At 48.6% G+C, this 12,232-nt stretch overlaps 1 protein-coding gene across 4 annotated transcripts in view; it reads right to left on the bottom strand.

The window, feature by feature from the left end:
• Positions 1 to 11,674, bottom strand: part of PAX3 (paired box 3) — a 107,486-nt gene extending 95,812 nt beyond the window's left edge. Inside the window, exons 1-4 of one of the 4 annotated variants that reach the window (XM_028731053.2) lie at positions 10,906 to 11,674; positions 8,464 to 8,699; positions 6,033 to 6,162; positions 3,348 to 3,482 (exon numbers count right to left, since the gene is read on the bottom strand). In XM_028731053.2, the coding sequence (XP_028586886.1) occupies positions 3,348 to 3,482; positions 6,033 to 6,162; positions 8,464 to 8,699; positions 10,906 to 10,990 (586 nt within the window). In that variant the 5' untranslated portion in view covers positions 10,991 to 11,674. The remainder of the gene's footprint in view (positions 1 to 3,347; positions 3,483 to 6,032; positions 6,163 to 8,463; positions 8,700 to 10,905) is intronic. The other 3 variants (XM_028731051.2, XM_028731054.2, XM_028731052.2) reach the window with 3 other exon arrangements.
• Positions 11,675 to 12,232: the final 558 nt, after the last annotated feature.

Raw genomic sequence — 12,232 nt, 5'->3', positions numbered from 1 at the left:
TAGCCCCAGACTGTATATTAATCTAGCTATGGTTTGTTTTTCACATTAAATGTGTGTGTGTGTGCACGCGTGTGTTTACAGAGAGAGAGAGTGTTCCTTTTTAAAAAAAAAAATCTCTTTATTCTTTCACTTTCTTCCCTCTGTTGCTAGAATAAAACTTGGAAGTGCTATAAATCAACAACCCAGGTAGCTTTTGGAGGAGAGCAGCATATAGATATTGATATATAGATATGGTATCTTCCTGCGTTTCTGCCATCTCAAGCCTATTTATTTTTACTTCAAAGTAAGCAAAGCTCACTACAATGGTAGTAAAGATGGCTTAAGCAGGCTACTATCCTACTTTAACTGGCAGGATCTCTCCTTTGACATGAAGCCCGGGGAGGAGACGGGCAGGATCGCGACCTTCTCTCAAGGACTTCTCTCCCTCCTCCTCCCCCCCCCCCTTCCCTCCCCTGTCCCTTTTTATTTAATGACTTCAGCTTGACTAACCCAAAATACTGTTCAGATTTAAGGACACAGGGGGGAAGGGACTAAACGGCTCTGGCCACACGATTGAGCAACTAGCTTTTCACAACGAGTTCAGACAACGAACCTCCCCTCTCCCCCCACCCCACTTCCCACCCCCCACTCCTACCCCTACTGGGAGCCTCTTTCCCCCCAGATTGCGAACTCTTCATAAATAACGCCAATTGAATACTGTGAGATTTAAAAGGCGGGGGAGGGAGCCTTGCTTTGTGGGGGAGGGGAATGAAGTTTTGGACGTGCATCCTTATCTGCTTCTAGATTTCACACACACGCTTGTTGATCGGAACATCAGACTCAGAACTCTTCCCACTTCTGGGTCGAATTTGCGAGATCGCAAGTTGTCTAATAACATGAAATTAAAGTGAATAAGAGACTAGAACTCTCCAACTGGGCTGTTAAGAGACCATGGAATTCACACAACTGGGTGTCCTCCATCTCTCTCTCTCTCTCTCTCTCTCTCTCTCTCTCTCTCTCTCTCTCCGGCTCACACAGAAATACACAGAATTGAATCGAGCGTTTCTGGCAGCCCATTCCATAACCCACGCATGCCGATAACTTTGTTGTTGTTGTAACCTCCGGTTCCGTCCATTCATGCCTGTTCCAAATTTTAGTCAGAGAAAAGCTTTCCTATGCCTGTTCACCGGCTAAATTGAATCTTGCTCGCTTGCTTACTTGCTTTCCTGGGCGCAGGATCGCGCTGTCTCTCTGGCAAAGATGCTCAGCGCTCCAGCTTGGAAATAAAGCGCCCCCGGGATGCCGTGGGACTCCCTTGGGCTGCAATCCCAGGCGAAGGGAGTAAAGCCCTATCGAACGCCTGGGGACTTTCTTCTGAGTAAACGTGGATAGGATCGCACTATTACTTCCTTGCGCGTAAAGGTTGCTAGTACCGGGAGGCCTACAACGCAACAACCCCCCCCCCCCATTCCTGCATTAAAACACATTGCCAGGCCGGTTCTGCAGCGCAAAAAGCGCGCATCCCGACGTTTTCAGATAAGTTAGCTCCAAGCGAGCGTGTTAATTTGCAACAGAGCCCAGCAAAATCGACTTCCTAGCAACGGGAGTAGAGAAGACGAGAGACGAGAGCAAATCTTACTCAGGGTCAGACAGACTGTCATCTTTCCGTCCCATCCTAGCCTAACAAGGATGAGCCGGAGAATAATAACTCTTCCCTGAGCCACGGGCGTAGGGGGGGCCAGGGAGGCAGCTGCCCCCCCCCAAATAGTTAACTAACTGACCAATTGCATCACAGATAACTCGGTTCTGCCTCCCCCATAATGCCTCCCCCCCCAAAAAAAAAAAATAAAAAAAAATCCTGGCTACGCCCATGCCCTGAGCTCTCTTACTTCGGTTAAAGAGCAGGCGACGACCCTGGATGCAGACGGAAGCTCGACGGAAATTAGCGGACTTGCTTCCAAGCAAGCAAACAGGCAAGCAAGCAAGCAAGCTGCAAGGACACCAATTTGGAAGTCGTACCAGCGGAAAGGATGGGACTTTGTTTCTTTTTTTGTCTGACAAGTAGCATTTAGGGCCCTATCCCAGCTCCCTGTTTCCTCACAAGTAAGTCCCATTGAGTTCATCGGGTGCTTTCCCCTGGGCAACTGTGCTCAAGATTTCAGCCCGAGATTTTCAGCGCACCGAATGGGTGTGGGACTTCAAGCAGACGTAAAATATCAAAATGAGTTGTAGTCAGTGTGTTTACATTTGAAGGGGGAAACTGGGCTACAAGTTACAGGCTGACTAGATGGTCGGTCAGGTTGCCACCTTTCTTCCCGGCCCTGATCCTGTGCCTTGGGCAGCCGCCTCACACAGAAGTGAAACTTTGATCCCTGCTCTTTCTCCATCCTAGGAAGAATCTCTACCTGCTTTTATTTCTGCCTGTGTCAGGCGCCAGACACAAGAAAAGGACAAGAGGAGCACAGCAAGTATCGTTGTCTGTACTGTTGGAACCGCGGAAGACATGTTCTTTCAGTGGGGATGTCCTCTTCCTGAGGCAGATCTCGCCAAAGATAGTACTGCGACTCCCAGACAAAAGGCAGCATAAATACAGTTAGGCGGAGACTAGAGTCTGTCTAAACGCAAGACCTAAACCTATATACATAATTCCATCCTGCAAAACTCCCAAATAAACCTGTTTAGGACAGTTGTACCGCCAGGATGGGACTTTGGGGCAGACGTCCAGGGCCCCCGCAGAGTGGAATGAGATAGTAGACAGGGGAAACGCAGCAAGGGGCTCACCATGTTTTTAAGTAAGTGCCGGAGTGACGAAGGCCCTTAAGTCCAGAATCAAAATTTACCCAACTGCACCACTTGTTGGCCGAAAGAGTCACAATATCTCGCTGAAACTGACATGCACCACCAATAGATAGGCAGACAAGGAGAGCAGTCATCTCAACCAACTTCTCTTCAACCGGGAAACCTTTCAGAGGCTTGGGAGCTGGGGACCTATTCGTGGTTCTCTCTTTCCTGAAGCTACCTAAAGCTGCCGCCCGAAAGTCTCACCCTTAAAGGGTCCTCTTTTCACAATCGCGAAGGAGGGCTTCTCCGCCGACACCTGGGTAAGCCCATCTCCATCCCTCCCCTCCAAAGCCAAACACCACCGAAGTGTCTCTCCCGGAAATTCTCCTAAATGGAAACGGAGCAGCCAGTACTACCCTTTCGACGCCGCCTAACATCCCCCTTCGATCAACATGCTCGACGGCTCCCCTAGCCTTTCTACATCTTCCTCTGTCCCATAAAGCTATAGGCCCTGATCAATCATCTTTGCACTCTCTAACGGCGCCTCGGTCCCCTCAAAGAAGAAGAAGAAGCCGGCCGCCCTTTACCTCGTTCGCTGAGGATGCCGTCGATGCTGTGCTTGGCTTTCTTCTCGCTCTCCTCCACTTCCTTCCTCTCCAGCTCGGCTTCTTCTTCTTCTCCCTTCCCAAATTTGCTTCTCAGAATACGGCTGATGGAGCTCACTTGGGGAAAGAGGGGGAAATATAACTGAAGGCAGAAGCTGGATGGAGGCGGCAGCAGCTGCAACTAACTATGGAGAGCATCCTTTGCTTATGTGCTGAGGGGTTGGCAATGAACCTCCTTCGGGACTAGTGGCGTTTGGCAGTCTCGGGGCGAATCCTTTCGGATCCCTCGCTCATCACAGAAAAGTTTAGCGCTCCTTCTGATTTGTAGCTTAAAGGATTACGACTGCTCGGCCGTTTATTGCATTTTTACGATTCTGTTGTAAACAGTCTTGACATATAATTTTTTTAAAAAACTGAAGGAGTGAATGTATAATTCTTCCCACCCACCCCCAACACAAACAAACGAAGAACTAAATAGGAAAGACCCCGTGCGCATTTAAAAGCGTTAATATGATCAACAGCTGAAGCGCGAGGAAATCAGGATTTCCACTCCAACTAAACGAAAGATTTAAAGAGAGGTTGGTACCCTACATTAAAAAATAATAATAACCATGTAAAAGGTTGTAATTGTATGAACACTGCCTTGAGAGAGTCACACTGAGCACACCTCTGAATGCGCAGTGCAGATTGACTTCCGAATAAACTCGCAAAAGATCCGGATCTTGGAGCTCTGGAAGCTTTGCAGCCCATTCCTCTGCAAGTTTACTTGGAAGTAAGTGTTCATTAGAGCTTAACCCCACCCCACCCCCACCCCAAAAAAGCGTGCATAGAAATGCAGCCTCACGTCGAAGCCATTTCGAGTTAGGTTAAACCTTTGTTGCAAAACAGCAGCGAGCAGAATATATGTATTAACCCTACGGGCTTCGAGTGCATCTGGCTGGGTGGAGTGAAAGTCCTTCTCCTCCCATGGATTTTCACTCTCATCGATCTCAATGGAACTTTGTAAAGGTTCTGGGGTGAACTTGAGTTCAAATCCAAAACTTTCGCTTCCCAAAACGGGTTGCGGATCAGGCTATTAAATTCCTTTCTTTTTGCTATAGGCATGAACTTGCCTGGGGAAGGGAAGTTGGATATTTTAACTCAGCGCACCGCATTTTTTCCGCGCTGGAACCATCAAAGAACTAATTCCTTCCAAGTCTTGACTATGTCGGGGGGCCACCACCAATCAGTCCTTCCACGTTCCCACGGGCTTCTCGCCCACCTACTCCCCGCCACTGCTTCCTGATCTAAGATAGCTTACAATCCACTTCTTGCGACGGTTCAGCGCGAAACGCCTCGATAGACTAGTTCTGGAATTCTTCCGAGGAAGAGTGATTCCCCCCCCCCCCTTTCTTTCTCAGAGGATGCGCGGAGTAGAAAACAAGACGGCACAATCGCATCGCACCGTTTGCAAAAGCCCTTTTCCATTCCCAATGAGCAAAATAAATAAAACATAAAGAATGTCCTTGTGCTTCTTATACATTGTGCTATTTTTAAAAAAAATATACGGGGTTTATTTTTTCCAATCCCTGGCCTGCTAAACATTCCCGTCCCAGGATTGTTGCTCTGGGAGGAAAGGAATGAGAGAGAGAGAGAGAGAGAGAGAGAGAGAGAGAGAGAGAGAGAGAGAGAAGCGGAAAGCGATGCTCTAGGATGTTAATTAAAAACAAACCTTCCCAGCCCGATGCTTCGACGCTACATGTGCTTCAATGGTGGTTAATCGGATCACCCGGATTTATGAGAACTCAAGGAAATGACAAGCCACGAAGATTGCTTGTCTTCTTTTACTACGTCCCACTACCTAGCCCGGCTCGCAGCCTTTTCCCCAACGCTACACGATCTCTTTCCCTCGGTTTCTTTCATCCAATGCCTATAAGATAAAGCCAGATCATAGACACTCATCCAGCAAGTCGCGCAAGGCCCCACAGGGCCCGTGAAAGCCTGCAGTCTGTCGAGAGCAGCGTCGTTTGATGTCTCTTATGGGAACTCAGGGCGGGGGGTTGGGGGGGAGGAAGGCAGGGCGAGCTTCTAAAACAATATATATATATATCTGGTGTTTAAACCGACCTCGATCCGGCCTGCAACTTTAATTGTGCTATTTGGTGGGGGAAAGTTCCAATGAAATCCATGGGAGTGAAAGCTCCGGTCTTTCTTAGACTTTTCGTCCACTGAATTAAGTGCGGCTTCCTTGCGAGTAAAGCCGCTTAGGATCGAGCTGTAATAACGACTGTCTGTAAGGAAGTATTTTCAGGGCTGGGTTGACAATTCCAGCGAAGTTTTCGAGGGCACTAGCCTCTTTCCTTAGAGGCCTTCCCCTAATTTCGATGGCACCTTCCGCACACTTACCTGGGAGCTGCTGTACCAGAATCAACTGAATCAACTTCCCTATCAATATATTTTAGGAAGACAGATCGCCTTAGGCAGACCATTGGTAGCTCAGTATGGTCTACACTGGCCGGCAGAGGCTCTCAGTCCTTCCTTAGAGGTGCCAAGATGCTCTGCGGTTGAGCTACGGCCTTTTCCTGCCATGCCAGACGTCGTCGATCTGTGCAATCGGCTTAAGTGGGTGCAGGATCCGGAAGCTGGTGAACCCCAAGGGCATTTTGAATGAGTCCCCTTCGGACTTACCTGAAGGCACAGTGTTTCTGTCGCACACGCCGTCCTTCAGCAGCTTGTCCCGGATCTCCCAGCTGAACATGCCCGCGTTGTCTCGTTTATATTCCTCGATCTTCTTCTCGACATCCGGCGTCGTCACCTGCTTTAATAGAAAGGACCCAGAAAGGAACAAAAGTTGGGACACTTTGCGGGGAGAGAGATGGGAAAGAAAGCGGGGGTGGGGGGGTGGGAGAACCCGGCGCTCCACGAGGATGAATGAAGATCGAGGGCTCAGCCTAGGGGTGGAATCAGACTGATGCTGCTGAAAGTCAGGACCAATCCCGGATACTTCCTGAACAAATCCTTCATCTCCTCGGCTTTGCAGACCCTGGGGTGCCAATTTGACAGAAAACAGCTGAAGCAAAGATGTGAAACGACTCGAACATGGGCTTTTAAAATTAGCAGCACTCCCCATAAAAGGAACTGAGCATGGGGGGGGGGGGGCTAAAGAATCAGCACTCACGTTTGAAAAAGAAAACTGAGAGCCCAAGAAACGCTGTCTTCTGTGTGACACGAAACAGGCTTGCAAAAGGATTCAGAGCAAAATTAGATAGGAAACTCTCCGGTAGCTTCCTAAAGCCATAGGTTGGCAATCAAGGTCGATGGGAATCGAATAGGACTCCTTTCAAAGTAATGTATCGGGGTGTAAAAATGAAATGCCAACAAGGGAGAAGAGGGGGGGGGGAGAAGGGAAGGTGTGGGGGGGAGGGTCCCGTTCACTTTATGATTAGAACAAAACATCATTTAAAAAAAAAAGTCCTGAAAGTTCATAGAAACTTTTGCCAAGCAAAAACAGCCAAATCCCGGAAAACCTAGAGCCAACGTCCTATTTCTAAAGATCCACGAAAATTTGCTGCATGCATGAAGCCTTTTATTAAGCGGAAATTAATATCCCCTTCTGTTAAAAGATGAAATAAGATTACTTTTAATTTTATGTATAGAAATATAAATACACACACAGGGTGAAAAACCCACCCTAAAATGCTCTGTATTCGCGTTGAGGTTTCAAACCTATCTGTTCCTTTGCCATTTAAGATGGGGATGGGGAGGGAATGGCGAGGACGGGGCAAAAAACAAAACCCAGTGTCAGAATAAATTATTCAAAGTTGGGAAATGGTTTCGCAGACAAACTTTTATTAACATTAAAATCAGACTGGAAGCGGGGACGTGACTGTTCGATTTAGTATCTTTCTGACCTCTTAACGTTTGTATGCAAACAGTTTGGGAAACTAGTAATTTATACGCTAGACAGCGCAATGCACCTCGGAGGAGAAGGCTAAGGAAGGAATAAAGCGCTTAGCTCCAAAATTCATTTACCCGGATTACATTGAATTCAGTGATAATTAGTTTCCAGAGAGGGAGGAGGAAGTATATTTAGGGGTGAGATGAGAATGCAACGTTTGTAGCAGAAGTTGGACGACAGAGACGGGTAGATGGAAAGGTAAATTACTGAAATTCAAGTTTCTCTTGGATACAGTCCACTCTCGTTAGTGGTGTGATCCAAAATCAATTAAACCTCCGCGTTTATTGGCACACTTGTCCCAAGGCCATTATCAGCCTCGCGGATTCCTGCCCTGGTTAAGGAAAGTCGTTTAGGATCCCAGCCTTCGCTAGCATCGCAGTGCGCTGATCCCGGTTCTGGGCTATAGTCCCCTTCCCCTCCCCCTCCCCCATCACCCGCCACTGTTTCGAGGGATCCGCAAGGTCTAACAACTGTCTGTCTGAAAGTTACTTTGGCCAGGAGAGAATTGGACTAGAGCACGGTTTACTTTTCTAGATCCTACTTAGAAAAAACGGCGCATGCTTCTTGAGGGTGGCTGGGTAAGTGTACAGCAATATGCACGCGCTAGAAGGGGGTTAGGATCGGTATCTCCGCAGGGCTAGGGTGGTTGTAAAGGGGTGTAAGGAAAACCGAGAGCGTTCCAACTAGGAGAGAGGGGGAAAAGGAATGCGCTGCGTTCAGAGCTCCTGCGCTCTGCCAGGCCCGTTTGAAGCAGCGAACAGTCAGCGCTGCAAATCCCAGACACAGCGATGTCAGGATCGCGAAGGAAGCGCACCAACGTGGACCTGCGGGGACCTGTGCGCTAGCCAAGGAGGTCAGAACTGGTTGGAACTTTAGAGCTGAAGTTCTGCACGTCTGTCCCTCGCCCCCCTTAATTAACTGAACCACCCAGTCCTTTCTTATTCCATATAATCCCAATCCGGATGCCTTGCTACAAGATCCCAAGCGCCCGGGAGCATGCACTGGAAGGGAGGGAGAGGGTGATGCACCCATTTTGTAGGCCTTTGGATTGACCAGGTTCTGAATAAAAGCGCAACTGAGTTCTTCAGGTCCGCGGCCCGAAGCTGCCCCCGCCAATTCCCGCCCCCCTCGCCTGATCAGGCGGCGCTGCGCCTTCCTCACCTTGGGTTTGCTGCCTCCGATTGCCCCCGGCCGGATGGAGCCGGTCTCCTGGTACCTGCAGAGGATCTTGGAGACGCAGCCGTGCGAGACTCGCAGCTGGCGAGAGATGACGCACGGCCTGATCCCGTGGTGAGCCATCTCCACGATCTTGTGGCGGATGTGGTTGGGCAGAGGCCGGCCGTTGATGAAGACGCCCCCGAGCTGGTTGACTCGGCCTTGGCCCAGCGGAGTCGACACTGGACAGAGGGGGAACAAAGAAGAGAGGGCTCCTTCGGTATCCGAGCGGCCTACCTCACTTACACGCAAGGTACAGTGACAGTTACACACGACACACAGTGACGCGCGTTCCAGGCAGCTTCCCCTCTCCCTTGCGTTTGGTGGCATCGTTTGAGCCTGGCACACGGATCCTGAAACACTTTCGCTTGGAACTTTTCGCGCACGTGTTCAGGATTGGTTAACAAACGGGTTAGTTATTCCCTGATACCGTTTGCTGTCTCTGTCCTAGCAAACAGAGGCTAAGCCGTGGCAAAACTGTGGGCTTTCTTATATCTGTAAGAGATATATAGTTCTGGGCGAAGCGGGCATTTTGATCTGTTTTAAAAACCGAACCGCGAAGGTTATATTTATTCTCGGTCGGCTTCCACTGAATTTTCTTCCGAGAAAAAGTGCTTTGGGTATCAGTTCAATAAATATTTCTTCCTAGGTTGAAAACTCCCTAAGACAAGCCGCGGTTGGCGTTTGGAAGTCTTTGGCTACCGCAGGTATTTTCCTTCTCTTAAATCGCTCTTTCTTTTCCACGGAAGGAAAACATAACAGTGTTGACAAGTGCTCTAAGTAATCGGGGTATCGCCAATTCCCCCCAAAACGAAGCAATTTATGATTCAAAAAGATCCAGAAAAAAGGGTAAATTTAAGTAACAGCAACTTTTCTGCAACTGGTGCTCCTGCTTCTCACTGTAGGGAGAATCTAAGCATCGTAGACATTTAACCACGGGTCTTCTGAAGTCTGCTAGAATGTGACAATCTGCCCCATTTTGAATAAACACAGTCTTTTTTAAAATAAAAAACCCCCACAACTTTAATATTTACTTATACTGTTTGCGTTTCATATGTCGGGGCAGTTTTGGAAGGGAAGTGGTAGGCACCATGCATTTGGGAAAGGAATAGAAATGTTAATATTAAGAGTCACAGGAAAACCCGATTTCGAAAGACGTTTGGTGTTTTGTTTATTTGTTTGCTTGTTTCCGATTAGTTCGCTTTCTTGCCCACCTGTTTGTGCATCCCTTTTCCAGATCACACTGACTCGTTTCGCCCTGAAACAATTTGTACAGTATTGTTTCATCGCTTGCTTTAACCACCTTTAACGTTTTCGTAAACTCGCTGAAGAGTTGCCAACTTTCTTGCGTCCTGTCTGAGCTGATTATACGAAAATCAACAGGCTAGGAAAAGATCCCACCTGTTTTCAGTCTCTCTTGCAAGAGGGAACAGAAAAGTCCCCCACATTTAATAATGAAATCCTAGTTGGAAAGCTCTTAAGATTCAATTAATGGAAGGGAGTTTCTTGACATGTTTTGGACAAACTGCGAAGGTCCACACGAACCCTGCTGTGTGTTGCGCGGGTGTGTGCCCACATGCACGAAAGTGAGAGTTTGGGCTGAGTTGCTTGACAGCACTTAAGGTGTTTTTCTACCTATTAATGTCCCTAAACAGTAGTCATTGGAATTGCTAGTTTTGTGGTGGCATTACCGGCTTGTGCTTGTAAAGGAAGCAAGGCAAAGCCGGATGAAAGTCCTGTAAACTTCCCTTATGCAAGGGAGTTTCTGGCGGAGTTAGAAATTTGGGGTGTCCTCCTGCTCTGACACTGCGACCAGGTTTAGTGACTCGCTCACCTACAATGCTTACCAGCCAGGTGACAATTCCACCCTCCAAGTGAAACCGACATGAAAAGCAAAGAGGGAAATAAACTCGTTTGGAATCTGCGCTGCCTCTGCCTTCTCCAGTGACCTTCCTGTTTTTTCCCCCCTATCTTCTCTCGTTTCCCCCCCAAATTTTTAAAAAGTTGACATAAAAGTAATGCGTATAATTCGTGGGTGTGTCGAGAGAGGGGGACATTCCCGTCTGCGCTTTTCCATGCTGTTGAAACTAGGCTACGCTCCAACCCAGTCTCCTTGGAAAGGAATCCCTGTTAATTTCGCTGGCACCTACTTCCAAGGAAGCGTGCCTACAATGGCAGCTGAAACCTTCTCTCTTGCTCACGACCCGCTCCTTTTTAAGCGTGTGCACATCAACTTGTTTTTCCGCAACTCCACGAACTCAGGAGTTCAGGTCCACAGCCAGGAATACCCAAGTCGGCCTCATTGGCACCAAAGCAGGCCACAGATTCCCCCACCCCCTCCTCCCCACCCCCACCCCAACATCCCATTTTCCTGCTCTTCGGTCTTACCTTCTAATGGGAACCCGCTGCGAGGATAATTCTGTCCGGGAGCTGGTCGCATCATCCTTGGGACAGCTCCACCCAGACTTGTCATTTTGAAGGCAGCTTGACTCTCTTTCAACGTATTATATCCAGGTATGGCGGAGGTTAAGAGGAAAGGGCAAACGCAGATCAGCTCTGGGAAAAGATCCGCAGAGAATGAATCGAGTAGATTTGTTGCTGTTGTTGTTGTTGTTGTTAAAAAAGATAATAAAAAGGAGGGGAAGGAGAAAGGGGGGAAGGGATAAAGCTATGGGAAGGGGGGAAGGGGGGTCGTTGTCCCTGGTCTGTTTCTCAATCAAACGTGGTATCTCGAGTCAAAAATGTGGCCGAGAGAGAAAGTGAGAGCGAGGGAAAGAGAGAGTGAGCAAGGAAAAGGAGATGGGGAAAGTTTTGCCCGGAGAAAAAGGCTGCCGAGGAAGCCGCGAGGTGCCTGGTCCCTGCCGTGGAATGAGCTCACTTTGCTACGAACTGGGCTTGAGTGGCAGGAATGATTTCTTCCTGTTGTTGATACGAAGTGAAAGGAAGCTCCGCTCCGGAGTATTTATTAGTTCTTTCACCCCAAGCTTCCTTAGGATCTCTGCGCCGCGATTGGCCAGCCTGGAGACTGTCCCGTCTGGAGAAGACACGAGCTGATTGGACGACAGCGCCAACTTTCTCTTCTCCTCCTGACAATCGAAGGGCTCCGGCTTAGGAGGGTGACCCGGGATTTGCCTCTCTCTTCCCTTGATGAAGTGCCTTTTCTTTCAGAGAATGGCTGGACAGGAGAAAATGCAAGAGGAGCAGGGGAGGGAAGCGGCGGAGGAGGGAGGAGGAGGAGGAGGAGAAGGTGGGGGGAAGGACGGTCCCTTCCTTTTTTCTCCTTTTTTTTTTTACAACTCCTCTTGGCACAATGCCACTGTGCGAGAGATTACAATGAGGAAGTAGCCAACCTCTTGCATGGCTTGAAGTCAGTGTCTCTCTGCCTCTCTGCCTCTCTCTTTCTGGGCCACCTTTTCTTTCTTCTACAGCGAGGTTGTAAATGCGCAGCTGTACACAGGGAAACTCAAGAGAAACTCCAGCGTTTCTCTCGAGACTATCCTTTGTCCTTTCAAACTCCAGACTAGATTCCCCTGGGCGTGTGTCTGGCATCCAGCAAAACTCTCTCTCTCTCTCTCTCTCTCTCTCTCTCTCTCTCTCTCTCTCTCTCTCTCTCTCTTACTTAGCCCCCACTCAACCCCCTCCCTTCTGTTTTCAAACTTTTCAAAGCAGCATTTGGAGGGAGTGGAAACACAGCTTTCGGTGCAATCGTATTTTT

Source organism: Podarcis muralis, chromosome 6, assembly GCF_964188315.1.
Source record: "Podarcis muralis chromosome 6, rPodMur119.hap1.1, whole genome shotgun sequence".
Taxonomy (NCBI): Eukaryota; Metazoa; Chordata; class Lepidosauria; order Squamata; family Lacertidae; genus Podarcis; species Podarcis muralis.
This window is presented reverse-complemented; position numbering and strand designations above follow the sequence as displayed.